Source organism: Scomber scombrus, chromosome 9 (genome assembly GCF_963691925.1).
Source record: "Scomber scombrus chromosome 9, fScoSco1.1, whole genome shotgun sequence".
In the NCBI taxonomy this organism is placed as follows: domain Eukaryota; kingdom Metazoa; phylum Chordata; class Actinopteri; order Scombriformes; family Scombridae; genus Scomber; species Scomber scombrus.
The window spans coordinates 10510947-10534446 of record NC_084978.1 but is presented as its reverse complement, the minus strand read 5'-3'; the positions used below and the strand labels follow the sequence as shown (position 1 = coordinate 10534446).

Below are 23500 nucleotides of genomic sequence, written 5' to 3'. Positions count from 1 at the left end.
CCAATGCTATTGTTACACTACTGTTCAGTACACTGTCTGACATACAGTAGATGAACATGTGACTCTATTATATCTCATGTTATGACTGTAAATGTAGAAAAACAACAAACCCTAACCTTCAAAATAAACAATAAATGTGTGAATGTATAAGCCAGCCACAAACAAAAGTACATCTTTCTTGAAGAAATGCACACATGCAGACACACAGTCACAAATGCAAAACAAGCAAAGGGGAATAAACACTGCGCATTCCCAGTGAGTCAGAGAGGGAATAACGCAACACAAATGTACACTGAAAGACAAATGTTCACACACAAATACACACATGCAGTGGCAGTGGGGTAGAGAAGTCGGAGCGGGGCCTGCTGTTGTCTCCGTCAGGGACTGGGAGCCTAGCAGCTTGAGAGCAGGGACAGTGGAGAGGGGGCCAGATGCAGCGGGCTTGACCCACTCATTCGTGAGGGGGGATTGGGGGGGGGGGTTTCAGCAGCTGAAACACACAGGGATTAGCTGCACTGACTTCATTTAATTTAATTTGTATTAGGGCCGTCTTTGGGGGCAAACATCGTTTTTCACTGTGGGGGGATATACAGGGTCATGGAAAACAGCAGCAGACGGTGGATCTCTGCCTCCTACCCCCGCAGTGGATCCACAGGGGAAGGCAAGGCAGTGTATTCCCAGACCGCAGCCACACAAACACACACAATTGAGCACATATCTTGTTTCACCTTAGTTATGTCTATTACAAAGTAAGAGCTATCCAATTGAAATGCATCTTGGACTCTGCATCCACCTTTCCACAGCTTGATTTCTTCAAATGAAGATCTTGAATCCTTTTGTTCTGCCACCATAAACAGCCATTCTGTGCACTTGTGTGCTGTGTGTGTTTGTGTGCATGTGTGTGTGCACTAAGCTGTTATCTACCAAGAACATATCTTAGGGGTGGATGTTTATCTCGGCTGATGCAGATTGGAGGAGTTCTCTTTGTCTCGGTGCAGTGGTACATAATATTATTTGTCTTGTTTTTTTCATCGTTTATTTCTCCTATGCTGATATAGTTTGATATCATATAGTTGAAAATCCTTTTAGTTACCCCCAGGCATCTAATGTGCTTTTACTTGTAATCTGGGAATTTAATAGATGAAAAGGAGAGAAAAAAATCTGTACACAATCGAATAATTCAACTCCCTTTTGTATTCTGGGGAACATGACTTACATTGTTAGGCAGAGGAGGAAAACAACTGCAGTGAGTGACTGAGTGCCCAAAATGCTTCCTCACAATTTACAATAGCTCTGTGGAAAAATATGGCAACGATCAGCCATCAAGTCTGATGTAGCCAAAGCCTGCGGTCATAAGAAAGCTTCCTTTTTGTCTTGTGCAGGTGACAGAGTCTGAGAGAAAGCTAATGTACCATTCACTGGAAAAAGTAGTTTCATTACAAACACATCCAAACCACCCATAAAAAGATAAAAGTGCGAGCTGCAAAAGCATTGCTTCGTCTCTGCTCGACAGAGAGGACTGTACTGCTGGAGCCTGTTCAAGACTATAAGGCGCTCACGAGCAATCGTTTTTTCGTCCTCTCCCCCAGCCCCTATCAAAAGATGTTACTGTGTAAAATGTCAAAGAAAAAAGAGGCAAGAGAAGTAATCTCCTTCTCCTTTTTGATCGCAAGTGGAATAATTGGAACCCTCTTAGGCTCATTACACGAGTTGCCCGCCAGCCAAAAGACGGCTCCAACTGCCCCTCTTCATTCATGTTGGAGCTTTGAAAAATATTGCTTCCTCTGGTAACAACTCTTTATGAGATGCAATGACTAGAGGTCCTGGTACCTACATTAGCGGATAATCCCACAATGCCTTTGAAAATATATCTTTCAACTACCAGTGTCAAACATCAATTCAGAGCAATGGAAAGGAAACAGCAACAATCTGCCTCTGTAATAATGTCATTATGCATATTGCACAGCACTTCTCACCCTCACGTTTTTTGGCAATGTCGTTTTTCTCAATTACATAAGGTGCATACATGTAGCAACTTAATATGGATCCTGATTGCTAATAGCCTGGTCTTCATTGTTATTACAACTATGCTTGTAATTATTGTGACTCTAATTACTATTACTGTATTACCCAAATTAACCTTATTCTGGTTTTAGATCACCCGCACTGACAGTAGCCAAGACATGCCTATGAAGAATGGCACCAATGTCCCTTCAGATAAATCCAGTATAATTAGCTGTGTGCCTTACAGGGCCTGTGTGATGGTAATAATTAGAGCTACTGTAGCAAAGGTCACGCAAAACAATTTAGAGAGGATGCCGGCTGCATGGGTAATGGGAAGAGAGGAGAGGGCTCAGATGAGGAGACTCCTCTTCTTTTCCATCCTTAAGAGAGGTAAGATGTTTGCTTGTAACTTTACCTCTACATTTGGTTCATTTTCAACCAATGCTCTCAAAATAATAGAAACTGAAAAAACAATTTTAATGGCAAGTAGACTCCCAACTAACGTAGTTTAAATGGATCCGTGATTAGATTTGAGAAAAGTGCTACAGGGTGTATCTGTGAACTGTGTATCGATTCGCTGCCTTTGAGGTGTGATAGTCTCCACATCAACCTGTCGTTTCATCTGTTCATTAGCTTGAGTTTAATGTGTTTATGCTTACGCTTAGTTATTGTTATTAATTGTGAAAGCGAGGAAAGAGTGAGACGGAGAGTGTTGCTCCACTCAAGTGCACAGGTTAATGAGCTGAGTCAAAAATGTTGACACCGAAGTAAACAAGTATTCACAGTGAGATACTTCTATCCCCCCCCCCCCCCCCCCCCCCCCCCCCCCCCCCCCCCCCATGTGGTTTGACTCTCTCTGTAACTCCCAGACTGCTCCTAAGCTGAGCTCAGAGTTCACAGCCTGGTTCCACAAGGAATTCGCTGCGCTCCCTAACCTCGTCACCATCACACCCCAATGAGATAAGTAACAGCCTCACACTCAAATATAGCATCTCAAACAACACATATGCTTATGTGTGCTAGATTGGTCTCTATTCCCTCTTGCAACACTGATGTCGCCCCTCCCTTTCACCCAACTTCGAACAACACTTCATTAGCAATGAGTGATACAAACAGCCTTAAACTAGGATAAACTATTCCTATAGCTCCTGTCTCTGATTGTATCACCCGAATCATCTGAATAGTGACAAAACACCAATTTTACACATTATTAATTATTATTACAAATTAAATTCTGTACATCACTGACTACAAAAAACCCTATTTTTTATTTTCAAATGTCTTTTCCTGTCCTCACAGTTTATATTCATTTCAGTACAGCATTAAAGAAATAGTTTGACATTTTGGGGGCTTATTAGCTTTATTCTGGACGAGGGTGAAAAGACAAAATCCATACTATTGTCATATCTCTCCATTAAATATGAAACTGGATCCAGGAGACAGTTAGTTTAGCATACAGAGGTAAAAAGAAATCTGCCTTTTAGCACTTCTAAATCTTACTGATCAACGTATTATATTTGATTTATTTAATCTGTAGAATAGAGAATCTGTAGAGTTTCCGGGGGGTTATGACTTGCTGGAGTCTCCGCTGGTTACCTGGCAACCTCACAGTGATGATAAGACTCCACAATGGCCAACTATTTTTTCTAATAAATAAATAAATGGGGGGAGGCAAAAACGTCAGTTTGATGCTGTAATAGTATTTCAGTGATTATTAGAGCAGCAGACATTAGCATCACTGGCACTAGGAATTGGCATGGCCCACTTTTATAAAGAAGACAAACCGTCTAAAAAGTAAATACTGTTTTCATTTTGTGACAACAGTAAACATGGAGATAATGTTAGATATAGGCAAATGTGCACATTCCTTTTTATTGCAGCTTTGATCAGGAATGCTCAGATGATTTCTGATGTTCCAGCAGTTTTAAATCCATATTTCTTCCGCAACAAAGGCTAGAGCCGTTGTGTCAAACAGTTAATAAATGTCTGAGTGAAAGTGATTAAAGGCAGCAAGCGCCGCACTCATAAAGCTCAGCTGGACATCTGATTTAACTGTTTTATTCTGTTAGATTCAACTTACTGACGAAATTCACTGGGGCGGGAGTGGAGGCATATGCTTAGATCCATATGCCTTTGTGATTGTGGGGGTTTAAAAAACGTAAATTGTGATTATCATTGATCTCAGCCGTCAGATGCCTAATCTCTATGACTCACATCCACACTTGCCACATTGGGTGACGACAAACTGTCCTCCCCCACATCTGAAGTCCCAAACAAGTGTTGAGGGAAGCAGTGATAAGCAGGTCCTTATCCTTTTAAAGACACTCCCGTAATCCAACATTGGTGGGAGGAGGGAGGGGGCTTCAGCTTTAAAAGACTTAGTCTGGATTATAGCTAGTCCTCCAAATTAAACCAAAAGTCAGCTTTCTGCAGTTGCTCATGCAAGCTGGGGACTGGCTTGTTACCAGCGCTACTAACAAGGCAAACGATGGAGGTCTATAATTAGAAAATGCTCTCACTCAGCCACAACGCGAGCAAACATGGTAAAGGTGTAGCCAAACTCTATCCTCTCCTACCTAACCTGATCATTCTGCCCTTCTCTTCTCTTTCTCCTTCTGAGCTGACCTCCTGTGACTGAGCTCAAAATGTCTTCCATGCTGTGTACCTGACTCCCTCTGCCAACCAGCTTAGCCACAGACAAGCTTCTCAGCCAGGGCAAGGCTGCCCTGTCCCCATTGACGCTGCTTCCCACTGCAAAACAAGGCCAAATCTGGGGCTTAGAGGCTAAAATAATCATTACTGGGTAGCGAACAAATGAAAAGTCAGAACACCACTCCCATGTCTGTCCTCCCCCCTCATGCTTGGTATCTTGTCCACTGTCCTATCATACAAAAACAAAACGAGGCCAGGCTCACATTAACATTTAGGATCGTAATATTTTTGCCAGAATGGAAAACAAATGCTGCTGGGCATTCTCTGTTTTTTTTTCTGGGTTAGACAATTTAAATACAAATATACACAAGGTAAATGAATAGTTTCATATTTGAGACACTTCTTCACTTTCTTGCTGAGAGTTAGATGAGAATATTGACACCATTTTCACTCCTGTATGCAGAGCCAGCAGCCAATTAGCTTAGCTTAGCACAAAGACTAATTAACACATTATATTTTTTCTGTTTATTCCATGCAAAAATTCAAGTTTTCACCATTCAGTGACTTCCTGGGTTCTTATTATCACCATGAGCGTGCCACACAACTACACTTTAAAAGCTATCATGTTTCAATTCCCAACTTTAAACACATTTTCAACAGTTTCTTTTAGAGGAATATTCTACCACTTTGGGAAACTAACTGTTCCCTCTGCTTTCAGCTAGGCTAAACACATCACAGAGCAATCTCTCATCTAATTCTCTTTGACCATGCTAATAAGTACATTCTTCTCGTCACATTTTTTAACAATTTACACTAATATTCTTTTAATGATGCAGAAAAAAGGTTCTAAAGAAGCATTTTTAACTAAAACCGTCTTCATGTTTCCAATTGTGCATGCATGTGTGTGCATGTATTATATATGGCAATGCATTAGTAACAGCTTGCTTTGATGTTCCAGTCCCTACACATACATAAGAGCACTTGAACTCAGCTCTACAGTGACCTTCCTGCCGTGTGCACTAAAGGAGCAGCAAATCCCTGTTATTAAAGTACGAAGATTATATGCAATCTTCCCTTTAAGAGGTATAGACATGCTACCTCCCCTACACTAACTGAAAAGCATTGCGCACATTTGACTAAGACTAAACTGGAAGCACCTGTCTAACAGTACAGGAGAGTCATTTTGAACGAAGGAGGTTACTGGGGAAAGTGCTGCACTTGGAGCAGTCCTACAGAGGCCAAGTGCTTTTCATTCATTAACTTGGCCGCTTGTGCTGTGCTATGTCAAATGGTGGGCGTGAGGGGAAAGTCAAATCTGACGTCCCTTTGTACTCCACAACCAGACATAGACTGAACCCTGAATATTGTTTTCTGATGCCGTAAGAGAGCACAAAGAGGCAAGTGAAGTCATTACCAATTCCCTTGCAACGCAATCATAACTATTATCATTAGTAGCGTTTTCATCCTCTGTACTCAGCCTAGAGTAGATATCTAATCTATTGCCTGGCACACATTCTTGTCTTTCCAACTTGAACTGGTATCATTCAAATAAAAAAATGGTTTCCCGCCCCCCCCTGGAAACTAGATATGAGTGTAAATAATATGCCTAGGCCCTTTCTAAAAAGCCCTAATCCCAGGAAAACAAACCTGTGCAAAACATGCCTACCTGAATTGCTTTCAGGAAACCTAGATAATCAAAATGCAAAACAGCCTTTGATAGAAAAATGAGCAGACTTCTAACAACAAATCCCCTACACCTAACATCAGCAATTTCTCCTCCTGAACTTTTATTTGTATGCTGTGTTTGGATTTTTAATGTAATCACACTGCATACGGCACTCCATCAATGAGCTATTCTGATTTATGTCAGGCTGAATCAGACTGACTGCTTAGAGCTTTGCACACATCATGAATGAGAAAAGGAGCCACACACTGAACACATTAGGGGTCCCACCATCTCTTCAGACAGGGGGACAATGGGTAGGGGAGCAGATATAAAGGAGGGGGATAACAGGGGTGAAGGAATGGTTTGACGCAGAGAAAAAGGGGAGAATGGGAGAAAAGAAAAGGCCCAAGACACTGACCATGCAGGGCAGAGGGAACGCGAGGGCTCTGAGAGGCCTATACTCGGTCAAAGCCCATTAGGCTGGCTGGGTGAAAATGCTACAGCTCATTACATGCTCTGTCTCTGTTCTGTGGATGAACAATGCACAATTACGCTACCCTGCTGCTCTTCTAGCCATAGTACTGCATGCCTCTGAGGCGACCGATATTGCTGCTATAGTGGCTTGCCTGCCAACAGCCTCTGCGCTCATCAAACATCCCATACATGCACTCCCTAATGCAAATCCAGGTTTATGTCTAGAAACAAAAGAGCCGTATGAATTTGCTCAAATGAAAGGAGGGGAGAAACAGGAAAGACTGCTCCACCACTGGAGCAAACAAAACAAAGGTATAATGCAGTGTTTGTGTGAGCAATACAATGACATTGGTTCCCTTTTGTCTGCCTTGCCTTCCTTTAGTTCTTGTTATCTGCTCTTTAAAACGGTAGACATGTGACAAAGTAATAATTCTTCTTTTTTCCCAGTTAAATTAAGTTTCACCCTATGTTACAATTACTGTGAAGCCAAGTGTGCAGCGCTAACATATAGATCCAAATATAACGACAATTAAAACAGTGAAGTGCAAACGGACGAGGCCAAAAGAATTGTGACATATCTGCAATGCAGATAAGCTCAGGATTCATCTATTCACCAGCAAATTGGTTCACTTCAAGTCTCTCTTCTTTCCATCCTACAATTATGCATGCAGAAGCTGACATTTAATCTGATAGGGGAAATGCTAACTAACATGTTCCTGCTTCCTCTTTGTTTTAGGCAAAAAACAGGACACTTGGAAAGGTCATTCTTCCCTAGTGTCAGAGCTGGCTGCTTGGAAAAGTTTTTGTTCACAGCGAGTATTGTTGTTTCACAGTATCCCTCCCCCATTTCCCTGTCATTCAAAAAAAAAAAAAGCATAGGATCAGCACTCTGGAGAAAGCCCTGGGAACTCTCAACAGTGTGGCAACAAGTCTGGTGACCCACAGTTCACAAAATGTCTGATATCCATGAATTTTAATAAACAGCTTTTCTCTCTCCACGTTTGGATAAAATTAGCATGCAAATCATAATGGTCTTTACTGGATTTTTGTAATTACTTTTTTCTCACTTGGTTTACTTAGTGAAAAAAAATGTTGTTCAACAATAAATTAGAAGAAGTAAAAAAAAAAATCCCCAAAGACTGATTGTTACATGTCCTTATCTGCTAAGAGAGACAAATATATTGAAGAAGTGTCAATGTTTTCTTAGAGTGCATGCTGATACACATAACAGTACAAATGCTTCTGTTTTAATATTCCTAAGCCAGAGGGACAGGGCTGGGCACATTCCTCACTGACATACACTGGGTACGACAGAGCAAACAGTATTGTGAGCTTCCACTGCAAATAGATTTCTCTCGTGGCCATAACAAGTCTTTGGGTTTGTGTTTTTTAATATGTAGGCTGACCTTTTCTATCCTATATTAATGTAACTACAGGCATTTTCGACCATGGGCAGGAAAATCTGCATTAATGAGAGATGAGGTTATTTTTTTCTTCTCCTGGAGCCTTCCCTTGACATACAGTAAGTTTTCTTGAGCCTTGTTTGGTCTTATTAGAAAACTTACTCCAAACTGAAATTGTGTTTGTTTTGAGTTTGACAAATAAAGCAAAAAGTGTCAAAGGCTATATATGATTGTTTCAAATGCCCTACCACCATTTGCTTTATTTCCATGAATGAAAACACAATGGGGCATATTTGTGTCACCGAGTTTAGTTTGAGAAAAAAAAAAACCCAACGCTGCTGGAAACTCATTTAAAATGGGTAATTACGTCCACGCAGCATTGCTTGCAGGGCTTAACAAGGTGCGTAATGATGTCCCCTTCCCCAGCGATAAACATCATCACTATGTCCATTTCCTTCACTCCATTTAGCCTTTTCTCATTTACGTTGGACCTATCAACCTAAGGCCAATGCTATTATACCCATTTCGCATTTAGGTACAAGCCCAGTAAAAATCTTTTAACATAAAGTGCTTAAAGACTTATACCACTATGTGACTATCTTTGACTTATCCACATAAAATCCCCTTCCTTTGATGTTTCATACAAAATTCTTTCTGCATGATACAGCTTTACATGCAAGTAAAATATATTATACTTTTCGTGGCTGTCGTCTTGAACCAAGTATACAGTAATTATCTCGAAACTTGGCTGAATGATGAAAATAAGATTTTTCTGTTGCATTCTGTGCTTAAAACTCCTCACGTATGTCATAGTGTAGCATATTTAATTTGCAGACATATTCAGGTTGTTTAACCATTCCACAATTTTACCTTAACATTTTTAAAGAAATTGAGTCAATTCAAAACTCAAAACTTATACTTGAATTGCCGTCTTTTGGTAATATCACCTACAGTATATACACGGTCGCCCATGAAGTTGGAATAATTTTGTTTTCAGACACATTCCTCTTTTTATTTTCTATTTATACACATCAGTAATCACCTTTGACCAGGTGCATTGAGATTGATCAATACAATTTTGAGAATATATACACTTTATCTATCAAGAATAAATCACATTGTCACAATCATTTCATGAGAAGAAGTAAAAAATATTTTTTTCCAACTTCATGGGCGACCGTGTATGTTTGCAGGTACATTGAAATAATGATGACATTTATTTTTTTCAGGAAGATAAAAAAAGCATACTGTATTAACATAGCAAAGTGATATTATTGCTTTCGGTGCAGATTGATATGGTTTGTGCAATAAAATCTCTTCCTCATTCTAACAACACATTTTACAGGGAAAAATAACATGTTTCAGGCAGTAGCAATAGGTTGTGGAAAATCATTGGCATTCTATAAATAGAGCTCTCTCCCCTCTTCTCTCCCTCTCTGTCTCTCCTCGTTTTTTCCAGACCCTGCCGTTTCTATAGAGTATTACTCCCTCTGTATGCTCCTTAGCAGTCACATGTGTTTAAGGACACGTACAGTGACATGCGAACGTCAGACACCGTCACTCATGTGTTTTGACTGTTAAGCTCTTTGGCTGGATGCTCTGATCCCAACAAGAGGGTGGCAACCCGGCGGGCTCGGACAGTTCTGACTGGCTGCCTGGGGATGTTATGTCATTTCATTGTACCTCTGCAACATCGAGACTGACATGCAGGGATGGGGTGGTGCGGGTTGGGGTCAAGGCTATAAAAACCCAACAGAGTGTAAAACTAGTACTGTTTGTGCATGAAGTGAAAACCATCTTGTTGAGTAATGTCACTAAATCACCCTACAGCTTCACCAATTTTGAGTGTTAAACACAACGGGAGGGACCAAATGAGAGATGTTATAAGAGGGCACCGAGTACATCACTGTCACAATGTTAATTTATTTCTGACAGACAAGGCTTTATTTCACCTTATAAACACTGACACTTGAAAAGCGGAGCATTTCTGAAGTCTCTGCCTTACGAATAACCTCTCTAAATAATTAACAGGTTCATCTGCCACTCAATCAGCACGCATCTGAAGCTTTCGTAGATGAAACGATTCATTCTCAAATCCTTTGAAAGGAGGAGACTTTAAAGAATGCAACATACACCTCCCCACTTTTCCGACACATCAAAATATAAAAATATAAATGGAAAAAAAAAACACAGACTTTTAAGTTCAGACAGTCATGTATCCCTTCCCTTATTGCACAATATCTGTGTATCTGTTGTGCCTTTCCCATCATGATTTTTCTATGTTTTTGACACAGAGCTGAAGTATCTGTATCATGGGAGCATCTGGGTATTTTTTCCCATAAAGCTTATTGAAAAGACATTGGCTATATGCCCTTTAGCTTCTTTTAATATATAGTTAATTTAGAAAGATTAAACTGATTATTCAATCATTACATTTAGACTATATTTAATATAGAGACTATTGGTATCTAGCCATAAAAGTGTGAATAGGGATTTTACACCCTGGGAGTAAATAGGGATTGGTTTGAAGTACTCCTCCCAAAAAAGCGGTATATTTAAAGGGCAGTGTGATTTCTCTCATTTATGTCATTCTAATGCTCATCCTGTTTTAAATGCATGAACTCTGACGGCGGACATTTTTCAATTAGTCTTGCTGAAATTCTTATTCACTACTATTCACTTTCAAGTGGCATTGAAAACTGTGAATAGAGAGCCAACGGTCATGTACTGCAAAAATTAATATCCGCCAATGAACTTTTACATTTTAAAAGAAGTCTGAGCCAAGGGTTTCCAAATGCATTCATATGTGTATTCAGCAACGAATACGTGAGCTGAGACTAGACAAGAATTTTACTTCTGTGCTCTACTTCTTTGCTTTCCATGTTGTCCTCACCCAGTTTAACTTTCGACCTGCAGCTGATGATCTGTGAGGTTACTTGCTGTCAATCACAGACTTTTGAAATCGACAAACACACCAAAGATAAATGCTTCTTCTGTGAATATAAACTGAAAGTAAAGCTTTATTTGAAACTTTTTCCACTTTTTCTATTTAATGTAAGAAGGTGTGAAGAATACTGAAAAGCCTACATAGGTCAAAATAATCTGATTTCAATTTTCAAATAACACTGTCCTTTAAAATCTAACACTCAAATGACAGAAAATATCAAGGAAATTTGATTAGAAACATTCATAGCTAACCATATCTTTAACACTAAGGGGATAATGACAATAATAATAATATATGACAATATCAAAACAACATTAAGAGTGAGAGTACTGTCAGTGCAAAATCACAACAACGTTTGATTATTGAGAATGCTGGGTTATGCCTCTCATTTCTCTCTCTCTGAGTTTTCTGAGTCGGCCATAATGATGTAAATGATAATGTCACAGTCCATATTTCAAATAAATGTGACACTCCAAAGGAAATATTGTGTGTGTGTGTGTATTCATGAGTACTTGTGTGGGGGGAGATTGGCAGTTTCAACACGTGTAGTATGCGCTGACAGCATAACATCTACTTTGCATGCTCAATATGACACGTTTGAATGCTCCCATGCATATTGTCCTGATGTGAAGTGATAGCGAGGGATGTGCAGCCTCACTGGAACCACTCCCTGTTGTCTCTCCTACATCAATATCAAAACGTCTTTCTTACTAACGGGGAAAAACAGAACAACTGGTGCACTGAGATACCTTGTCAGTTGTTTTGTTTCAATTTTCATTTTCTCATTTAAGGTCCTTTGATTGACTGAGAGAGCTGAGTAAACACACACAAAACCTGCATCCATTTCTCATTTGTCAGGATCTAAACCTGAACAGTGTGGCATACATCACAATACTGTATCAGTAAAACCTGTGTAGCTGCGGTGTCTTTAAGGAAACAGTGTGCAGAGCATCTGGAAGATGACTGCATTGATTATCAATTAACTAAACTTGTGAAGCGTACTCGCCTTCGAATACTGAACGTTTTACACCGTCTAGTGCAAAGACCATCCCCTTATTTCTATCTAATTTATCATCTTTTTCTGATTCATTTATCACCTGAGTAAAAGAAACACCTGCAATCTCTTATCTGAATAAAGCTAATCAATAAAGTAATGTAACTTATTTTTCCTGCTATGCTCATTATCTAGAATCACAGGTGTGAGAAGCCTTAGTACACATTACAAATTCAAAAACACATTCTTGCCAAAGGCCATTCCTTTACTGTATAATTGTCTCCCCCACCAAGTGATTCACTATAATTAAGCCATGGAAGACAGCTCTATTCTCCTGTGAGTGTTCATATTAGTGCTACCATGGGCAGGTCTAACAAACATCTCACAGCTGACGCTTTTCAAAACAATGGACAGGGATGTTCAGGGACGTATATACTGGTACACATTCTCACAAGGGAGAATACAATATACACAATGCAATTGCCGGTATGAGGCCTTTGGGGAGACCTGTCACTGTTATCTTGGCCAAGTCTGCTCTGTTAGTGTGTCTGTGTGTGTGTGTGTGTGTGTGTGTGTGTGTGTGTGTGTGTGTGTGTGTGTGTGTGTGTGTGTGTGTGTGTGTGTGTGTGTGTGTGTGCGTGTGTGTGTGTGCCAGCATGCGTTGTTTGAAGCAGGAAAAGCTCTACGCCAGCTGCTCTGACACATGCAGGATGCTCGCTGCCCCACATACACTAACAATGGAGAAGAACTTTGCATCGATCAAACACATAAATTACAAATAGACACAAGCCCATATCCTCTTTTCCTCCATTAGCAAACCATATCTGACCTCGTACACACATTCGGATGGCTATGATAATTTTAAACTACATGTTTGGAAAATAAACAAACAGAGAGACATCATTGGGCTTTGGTGAGGTTGCCCTCAGGATGAAAACAATTTTTTGGGACAAAGCAGCCTGAGTAATCACAACAGTGTAGCCACTCGTGTGTCCTAGCCAGTCAAATGGATATGGGTTGAGGACTTGTAGAGTCAAGTGGTTTCAAGCCCAGGCTTGCTCATTGTAACAAAGCAATTATCAGTCATTTCATCGCTGTTTGTGCTATAAATGGCATTGTAATTAGACTGAAAATTTTTTTTATTTAAGAGCAACATTTGTTCATACTGTAGGGCATCTGTTTTTCCCAAATGTCACAATGGGGAGCAGAGAAAACAATGCCAACTGTTGTTGCGCTGGGGTAAGGCATGCTCTCACTACCACTATTTCTCACTTAGTATCTCATACACACACACACACACTATTTCCTCAGTCCAGGGAAAATATGCAAAGGCTGGGTCAAAGGGATGTTTGTCAACATCATGTGCAAGACGGAAAGCGATGGATGCTGCATGCTAAAGAGGCCCAGTCACTATCAAGCCAATCAACTGCCTCTAAGAAGATGAGAAAACGTGGATCAGGGCTCAGACACCTGGCACTAAGACTCATTTACCCGTGCTCACTTCTTCCCTCCTTATCTCTCTATCTGCCCTCACACAGCTCTATCAAGACGACTCCACGCTTTGCATATGGAATCATCAAAATCAATCTCCTGCCCTATTTGTCTCCCTCTCCACTTTTTCATTAGCTGAAACAAATAAAGGCTCTCCTAATCCTGCGGCAAATGTGCTTTTATTGGATGGTTAAGCCACAGAGACCGGATGCTGCTGGAGCTTTTGCAGTGTGGGCTGACTTCTACGTGTATCTAAGCCCACTTTTTTTTTTTTTTTTTGGCTGAGGAAAAAGCAGTGGCCTGCATATCGCTGCCTACCAGCGAATACAACACAGCATACGGGTCACTGCATGTACCTGCTTGAATTCCCCACATCTGCCCCTACTGACTAGATAACACCACAGGACAACCCCCACCCTCCCACCTCCTACAACATGTCTCATTCTCTCCACCTGTGTTATTCACACACGCTCACTCTGAACAGTCCAGACAGGCCCAGTAAATCAGCATGCCTGTAAGTAGGTCTCATTGACCTCTCAGGATCCATCGGTGCCTGGATCTCTCTGGATCATCCAGTCAATACATCAATATCCATCTTGTGTTTCTTGTTTTAAGACCCCCACTCCCAACCCCTCACCCCACCTTCTTCTAACTGAATGTCAAACAAAGATTGGAGTCATCAATTACAACTGTCTGCGTGAGTGTGTGTGTGTGTGCGTGTGTGTGTGTGTGTGTGTGTGAGGCTGAAGCTTATTTGCTGCTGTCTATGGGGTGATACACATTCTTGCACAAACACACACACTGATGCACATTTTCTCTCGGGTGCACACACAAACATAAATGTCCCTTTCTCCCATGGGATCAAGGAGAAGTGTGTTATGAGGAAAAAGAGGAAGGTTGCCCAAGGAATCCAATAGACCAGTTCATACATACGAGAATCTATAAACTAAAGATCAGCTGGTCGGCATACACTCTGTCAACTTGAATGGTCTTTCTCATCAGACCTTCACTGCTCTGCTGGAGCCATGCATGGTATGTCAGGGTAATTCAATGGCTGGCTGTGCAGAGCGGCCATGCTGTAACACTGCAGCCAAACGGACAACACACAGATAAAGCATTTAAGCAATGATTATTCTTTCTGCTAGCACCTGAAAAACGTGTGGTGGAACTGATTAGCTGGGTCAATATATCTGGCAGGTGCTCAGACTCCTGTTCTTTCTGCAACAGCTCAGCACACACACACAAATAAAAAAATAACAACAAGTAGAGTAAGAGAAGCCAAATAATCCACTTTGTCAGGCTTCCAAATTCTGCTTGGCAAAGCGCTCTCAGTCACAGGTCGGCTTCAGTTTCTCTTGAAAGGCCTTGAAGGATTCCACTCATATCGACTGACATAACGTCACACATGCCATTTCAAATAGGTTAGCCTTCCATCAATAAGAGACAGACATTTCATTGACACCGTAATCTTTGTTATGATTGAATACTAAATATCACTAGACCTTGAGATGTGTTAAAATGTGGTAAACAATGTATACATTTTACTCCTAATATTTACCAGAATCAAGGAGACCTGTTAATAATCATTAATGATGGAGGAAATCTAAACAAGCTGGCTGTTTAATATCTGGTGCTGAAACCTTTCCCACCTTTTTGCTTCTACCCCTCCTGCCCAAAGCAGCCCAGCCCAGGATTTAGGACAGAGCACAGTGGATTGTATCTCACCTCTGGCAGTGGCATGCCGTTGATGATGAGGTCTGGCTGCTGGTGGGCCTGCCCAGTGAACGGGTGCTGATAGCCATGGTTGGGAGCTGCATTGCGTGAGTTCTGGTTCTCCACGTTGAGGAAGGTGCTCTCGGAGCGCCTGCAGCCCAGAGGCAGGCTCTGCTGGTGGTAGTCGAAGTAGTTGAGCGAGGAGGTGAGAGATGAGCAACTCACCACATTCATCTTGTCTGTCTCCTCGACGTCACGTGGCACCAGGCGGATGTCGTTCTTGCTCAGCTTCTTCTTCTTGCTGGACTTCTTCTGGCTGCCATATGAGTACTCCGCCACCCTGCGCAAGTAGAAGAAACTGAACAGACTCAATAAAGCAGTGTTCCGTCTTTCTCTCCCCTGTCCACACGGTCCAAAAGCTCTCCCGCCATGCCATCTAGGGCGCTGTTTGACCATGGGTGCCAGACAGTCCCATTGCATGTGTCCAGGGGTGGATCAGCACACTTAAGTGACTTCCCACTCCTGGCCTGCAATGGAGCTGTCATCCCTTGTTTGTTTGTGTTTGCATTTGCATGCTCAACAATCAACATGTCACAAACAGGCAGACAATATGCAAACATGCCAAAACCACATAAGCAAAGCAAAAAAACACACACTGGTACTGAGCAGCACTACCGGTATATGCAGACATATTCAAAGCACACAACCCACAGTAATTCCATTTTTTCTTTCATTATCAAGAGAGCCCACTAGCAATATGGAGTGCAGGAGAACTGCAGATTCAAATTCATTTAGCTGCTCTCAGTGGCTGCTGCAAACTTGAACCGTGGATTTTGACTTTAATAAGAGCAAATGAGCAACACAGCTATGTTTTATCAAAGGATCCTCAGACGGGGGGAAATATCCATCCTTCGCACAGCCTTGCAGTTTTCCACGGGAGAACAGATGCTATGTACTCTGTAGTGATGACTAGAAACTTTGCTAGACATATTCTATGTAATTTGTGATGTTTTTTTTTTTACCATCTGCATTATTTCAAACTGTGAGAGAGGCCATTTTTATCCTCAGAGCATGGAGCATATGGTTTATTTCCCATTAAAGCCCACAACAAAACTATAGTTACACATGAAATTGCAATATCTGGATTATGTCTGTTACTGTCTCTTGTCTTGCCTGGAACGTCTCTGCTGTACAAGCACCAACTGGCCTCTGCTCCTAACTAAAATGCAGCTCTAATCCTCTGTCGCTTCTAAAATCACACAGGCTAAGAAGCACTATTGTAGTTTGTCTTCTTCATTTTTCCTTCAGATTGCATCTTGAAAACAGCTCCCGCCCCCATTCTGCTCCCCCTTGATTCAGAGGAAAGGAAATGGGCAGCTGCAAGGGTAGAAAATGCTCCATCTCTTTTTCATTTATCATTTTAACATGTTGTCTCTCTACTTCGTGCCCATATTGAAATCTGGGAGGGGAAATCTTTAGAGTCAGACAAACTGACAGAAGACAAGCAATAAATTGGAGATAACTGCTCCTCATCTTCGAGGTGGTGACTGAGAAGCACAGCACATCAGTGCTGATTAAAGTACACAGCAGGGAGAGTGGCTCACACTAGGAGAGTAAAGTACTGAGAGCAGTTTTGAATTTTGAATTTGTTGTTGTGTATCGTCGTTTCCTCTTTGAACAAAATGTATAACTTACATCAAAAATATGACATTGCGGGAAGTAGCTGTGTCGATAAAGATGCCAACACACTGGTATTCACTCTACATCGAATCAGACTTGATTTACACAACAAATGTATAGCAGTTTAACTGTTCATATACTGAAAAGAGATGCGTGTTCTGCTTGTTAATCTAGAAGTAAGGCCTTTATTTAAACTGGTGTAGATTTGTGGCTGAATCCTCTTCAGAGCCACTAGAAAAAAGCACAGGAATTAATTTCAATATCCAAGCTCTATAATTAGCTAAATATTAAAAAAACACTTAAAGGTTGTGATCATTTCAACCAAACAATACACAAGAATTAAACAATAAATAAATCTGAACTTCTCATATACATTGAGAAAAAAATGACCAATATTAGTTGTTTTAGAATATTTTTTATGACTACATGCTTGAAAAAATTGCCTAACTTAACTTCAAATCATCAAAATTATGTTTGGAGCAAAATATGATTATAGCTTCAGGTTAAAGTCTCAAATCCAATCTATATGTAAATTTATAGTGGTAATATGGGACAGGGAAATCAAAGCCAGAGCTGATGTTTAGATTGATGAACAAAACAGAATGTTATATGCAAGATATTGCAAAATTAATAATCTGTTACTTCAAGGAAATTGGTTAATAATGTTACTTACATGTTTTTATATCTATATCTAAACTATAATTTACATATTATGTTATTATTATTATTATTATTATTATTTTCTAAACATTTTTATCTTGTGTTTTTGTAGTTGCTTCTAATATTTTTGAGTACAGAAGTAAAAAGAGTTACATCTGCATGATCCTAGAGGACTGTCCATAATCACAGTAGATTAAAGTTGATAACAGCCAATCAGCCATGGTGGACGTTAAATAATAAATGTCTGGTACTGCTATTGAACCAGCGGGACGTTAATTGTCCGGCAACACGCCCGCAAATTGAACATGACAGTTGAACCGTCATATTTATGAGTCAATTGGTTACAATGGAAGGATTAAACCAATCAATCACGTTTCCGTACCACGGAACAGTGGGCCTCAGCAGAACGAGTCTGATTTAGAGCAGTCAGGTTTATCGTCTACCTCAGTTGCAGCTGTGGAAACATCTGCAGTCCTCACAATCGGGCCCCTACTACATGCTGCATGACAAAAGCAACAATACACTGACACGCACAGGTGCACGCGCTCTCCTCTCTCTCTCAAATGAACACACACACACACACACACACACACACACACACACACACACACACACACACACACACACACACACACACACACACACACACACACACACGAGATTTAGTCAGTACCTGCAGTTATACGTCCGGATCTCCTTGTTGTCCCTCTTGCATTTGACTGCCACAAAAATCATGGTGACAAACAGGATAGCTGCGATAGAGCCCAGGGCGATGATGAAGATGAGGGAAAGGTTGACAGGTCCAATAGACTCCTGCGCGTTCAGGTCTGGGGACAGGTACACCACAATGTAGGCCGAGGCGGACAAGGAGGGCTTGCCGTGGTCTCTGGCCACCACTGTGATCTCATAGGTGGATTTGGCGTTTTCTCCAAACATCCTCGTGGAGCGCACCTCACCGTTCACCTGGTCGATTTCAAAGAAAGGCCTGTCCCCCTCTGAGATGGTGTAAGTCAGCCGCCCGTTCTCCCCCTCGTCATAATCGTCTGCTTTCACCTGGGTCACCATGTAACCCAACCCAGCGTTTCTGGGGATGGAAACCTCTGCGGTGCCATTAACAAGAGGAGGGTTTGTCATAACAGGTGTGTTGTCGTTGACATCCAAAACGACAATACGCACAGTCGCGTTACTTGATAAAGAGGGATTGCCATTGTCTCTGGCCAAAACTTTGAAATCAAAAGTCCTGGTGTATTCATGATCGAATGATCTCATGGAGTAAATGCGGCCTGATGGGTTTATGCTGACATATGTGTTTACATCCATGTGCTTAATCTCACCGGGGACTATGGAGTATGAAACGGTGCCATTCATCCCCAGGTCCGGGTCTTCTGCTGATACTGCGAGCAGACATGAGCCCGGGAGGTTGTTTTCCATCACCATCTCTTGATAGTGTGGCTTGAGGAAGTGGGGAGGGTTGTCATTTTCATCTGTGACTTTGACTACTAGAGATTTTGTGGCGCGTAAAGGAGGGATGCCACTGTCCTCCGCTTGGATGGTTAGGTTATATGTGTCCTTTTGCTCTCTGTCCAGCCTGCCATCAACAAGTATAGTGGAGAAGCTCTCATATTCTTGAAGTCTGAACGGTACGTTGCCCTGCAGCCTGCACTGCACTTTGCCGTTTGCCCCAGAATCTTTATCAGACACCCTGACTAATGCAATGACATATCCACGCTGTGCATTTTCACTAACTTCGACCATCTCTGTGTTCAGTGAGAGTAAACTGATGACAGGTGGGTTATCGTTCGTATCCATCACATTCACTGTGACTTTGCAGTGAGCTGGGATAGAGTTGGGACCTAAATCTTTGGCCTGGACGTCGATCTCATATATTTGCGCTGTTTCATAATCCAAAACACCGTTGACAGTGATGATCCCGGTTCTGGGGTCAATTTTGAACGCATCCCTCGTTTTTTCGGTGACGTAACTGTTGAACGAGTACACAACCTCTCCATTAGTGCCCTCGTCAGGATCCGTTGCATTCAAGTCAATGACTAATGTATTGATAGGGGAATTCTCCATCACATTGACTGTGTACACTGGCTCGTCAAAAACAGGATTGTTGTCATTAGAATCAATTACCTTGATATTTAACTGGACCGCGCCTATCTTTGGAGGGTCTCCTCCATCTTCTGCGCTGATTTCATATGTATAGTGAGACTGGGTCTCTCTGTCTAACGATTTTTGCACGACAAGTTCAGCAATTTTGGACCCATCCCCTCTGGTCTTTATTTCTAGTCCGAAAAGCTCATTTGGGGTGATAGAATATGATTGCACTCCAAAGATCCCCGAGTCCGGATCGCTTGCCCCCTCTAGGGGAAACCTGGTACCAGGGGAGGCATTCTCTGAAATTTCAATGTCAATGTGGCTCGTTGGGAATCTCGGCGCGTTATCGTTCAAATCCTCAATTTCTACTTTGATGACACAGATCTCCATAGAGTTTGACATCACTTCTAGGGAAATAATGCACTTTGGGTTCTGTCGACAAACTACATCCCGATCTATTTTCATTTGGGTTGTAAGGATTCCGGCTGGACTGAGTTCCACCCATCGTGGTTCAGAATTGGAAATAACCCGTAAGTAAGGGGGCTGCGGTGCGATCTGAAATCCTTGCTTTAGTGCATCCTTTGTCACGTTTCCAATCACTGACCCGGGCTTCATCTCTTCGTTTATTCCATATTTAAGGTTGATAACAGCCTCAACCCCGACCCAGAATAGGAGGAACACAGCAATTAATTGTATTAATTCCATCTGCTTGGTCTGCATTGTACCTGTTGAGTTTTTCTCTGCCTAATAAAGACCTTGATAATTACGCACAATAATGCATGTCATAGAAAACAGGAAACATGTTCCAAATGAATAATCTCATTAAAATGTCCAGTAAAGTGTTAAGATTACGAATAGCTTGTGTGTATGTAAATTATATCATGGTGTGGAAGCTATAATTCTAACAAGTGCCTTAGCCTATTTTACTCTTCTCAGGCAGAGCACATCCTCCGGTCTACTGCGGCGCACGAAACATTGGGGACGACAGATCTGTGAAAACATGCTGAATCTTCTCACAACCGTGATTTAGCCGTGTAAATCCGTGCAGCTCTCATCAAGCGGCAAACTGCTCTTACACATGGCTCATAAGAGGAACTGTCCATTTTGAAGTGAACTGAAAGGAGGAAAAATGCTCGGACTGCATAGACACAAATAGAGAATTCCTGTGATCAAGTCCACAATAAAAATGTATATCTTCCGTGCAGATGGAGTGATGGGGTTCAAAAGTCCGTTTTAAATTCTCCGCCTTGATGCCAGCAAATATTTAAGTCGCATTTTGGATAAACATCTTTCTTTGGGTGATATATAACAAGTGATAAAGATTTCCTCCTCGATCGGCAGCTTTATGATTTCAAACTGCACATCAGATGAAAAAAGCTAAAAAGGATCAGCAGTCACACAATTATTCAACAGCTTAAGTCCGGATATCTTTGCCTAAAGACCAGGGGTGCAATTGCAGGAATGTCTCATCACATCACTGAAGTCCCGATTACCTCTTTATTTCCAGCACATTTAGTCTTAAATCCCCTTCGCAAGTCTTGAAGCTTTTACTTACTAATTAATTTCCCCGTATCTCACTTGGAAAGGCAGCGCATATCTCGACAATTAGTCCATGCAACACGCACAAAAAATCCGTTGAAAATGTAGAGCCAGTGGGAGGAAACGATGCAAAAGCCTACTGTATGTACAAAACGTATTTCATGTTGGGCTGCAGCAAACTAGAAGCACAGTAGCCTATATCCAGTCTGGTTGAAGCAGAAAAAAAAGAAATCACCACTCGTTGCCAGTTGACTCCAAGCGCTCCTCTCGCTTCACTGGTGCACACTGGCGGCCGCGCAGCTCCGAGCCGAGCGCTCAGTCTCAGGACCCGCAATCCCCTCAGCCAATCAGGGGTTACACAGGAGGGCTGGGAGCTGCTGATGGGTGGGGCAAAGTACAGCAATGAAACACGGCCAACTACCTGTCCTCCTGCAGATGGGCGACTCAACGGGCAATTACAGCGTACAAGTTGAAACATGGAGCTGTGTATTAGATGATCGTTAGAGCAGCGGTTCCAAAAGTGGGGTCTGGGGACCCATGGGGGTCTTCGAGAGAGGTCTCACGGGTCCTGCAGAAAAAAAGAGAACAGCAGACTAATTCCCCTCAGCAGATCAAGAGAAAGGAAGCTACGGGTAACTTTTTACTGATTTGTCCTTGTTGTTTTCTCTTCAGCTACAGTAGCCAATTATGTGTAACAAGTCATATTTTTCTGGTTATGTCCCCTCTTAAGCGGGATCTCGAGGACACAATCTCTCTGAGGTTTTATCAGTAGGATGTTTGAGCCTCAGTTTCATGTCAAAGTTTGGTAACCTCTGTGCAAGCATCCCTGTAGAGTAACACATAATTTCCAGTTATCCTCTTCTGTACTATATGAAAGACAAGTCTGTTGATCTATAGAGCGGTTGCAACTGTACGCATTATGTTACATCACTGATAGTGTAACGTGGCTCTCCTGCGTCTATTGTGCACGGTGTACTTGAGCAACACCAGAGGCCAGATGCATAAACGATGCGTATATGCATAAGCCACGCATACACCATTTCACGCACATAAGCTGGTATTTATAAACACAGACTGTGCGGTAAGAGTGTGCGCACCTCATGCAACTAGGCGCACACCTGTTTTTCTAAAGCGACCTGAGGGTGAAGTGATGAGGTTGGCATGAAATATAAGGTGCCAGATGAAATTATTTAGTAAAACGTTTGTGTTTTGCTTGATAACCAGCTGCACCGATTGTGTGTTTTTTTGCGTTTACACAGCGATTACACATCAATTTACAACCATAATGGTGATTCAAATGATCATCCTTTTAATTTACATGGGAGTCCATTTTTATTTTGCTGTCAATATTCTTTTTATTTTATCCTTAGCTGTGACACACCTTGTATAGTCGGTTAAGATATGAGTTACAAACTAATCATTGCCGACGATGGTTAACAGGTCCATGTGATGAATTAATAATAGGGACGGTATAAAGAGCTGCACAGCTGTGCGTAATGGTCGCGCGTAATGACAGCTGTTCTTGCTGGGGAACCTCGACGGTGCAACACAATCTGTGAAACAGCACGTCTTCTTTCCTGTTTGTTTCATTGACAGGTGTACAGACTGATGGAGCAGGCGTCATGTTGATATAAAAACATCTGGTTTAGGGCGTGTCTTCATCCATTTATGGCTAATTGTGGGAGTGGAAATTAGGCTCGCGCATTTGCGCCCAGTTCCACAGTGACTGAGATTCATTACACTGAACCATGCGTGCGCGCGGCTTTATAAATCTGACGAAAAGAATAGGTATGCATATTTCTGGCTTTGTGGGAACACACAGTTTTAGTCATGAATCTACAGATTTTTATGCATGTGGCCTCCGGCAGCACAGTGAGGCAATTCCCCATAATGAACAAACATTAGATTACCGTTTTCATGTTGCAACATGCAGGGAGGAAATCTTGCCATAGGCTAAATCAATACTTAATAACTCACGTTTTTTTTTCATGGGTGTCAAGAAAATACAAATCTAAAAGGTTTTCCGAGTAAATAACCCCCTTGAGCCCCCCATCAATTACACAAAAACACACACATTGCGTTAAATACTTAGTTATATTCTTTAAAATGTCAAGAGCATGTGTTGGTCAGTAATTGATTTCAGTTTATTTAAGGTCAAAGCCAATAGACAAGGACTG

At 41.6% G+C, this 23500-nt stretch overlaps 1 protein-coding gene across 1 annotated transcript in view; it reads right to left on the bottom strand.

Moving 5' to 3' along the window:
• Positions 1 to 20544, bottom strand: part of pcdh19 (protocadherin 19) — a 51394-nt gene extending 30850 nt beyond the window's left edge. The window contains exons 1-2 of the mRNA XM_062425007.1: positions 18358 to 20544; positions 15357 to 15684 (exon numbers count right to left, since the gene is read on the bottom strand). Coding sequence (XP_062280991.1) covers positions 15357 to 15684; positions 18358 to 20504 — 2475 coding nt within the window. The 5' untranslated portion in view covers positions 20505 to 20544. The remainder of the gene's footprint in view (positions 1 to 15356; positions 15685 to 18357) is intronic.
• Positions 20545 to 23500: the final 2956 nt, after the last annotated feature.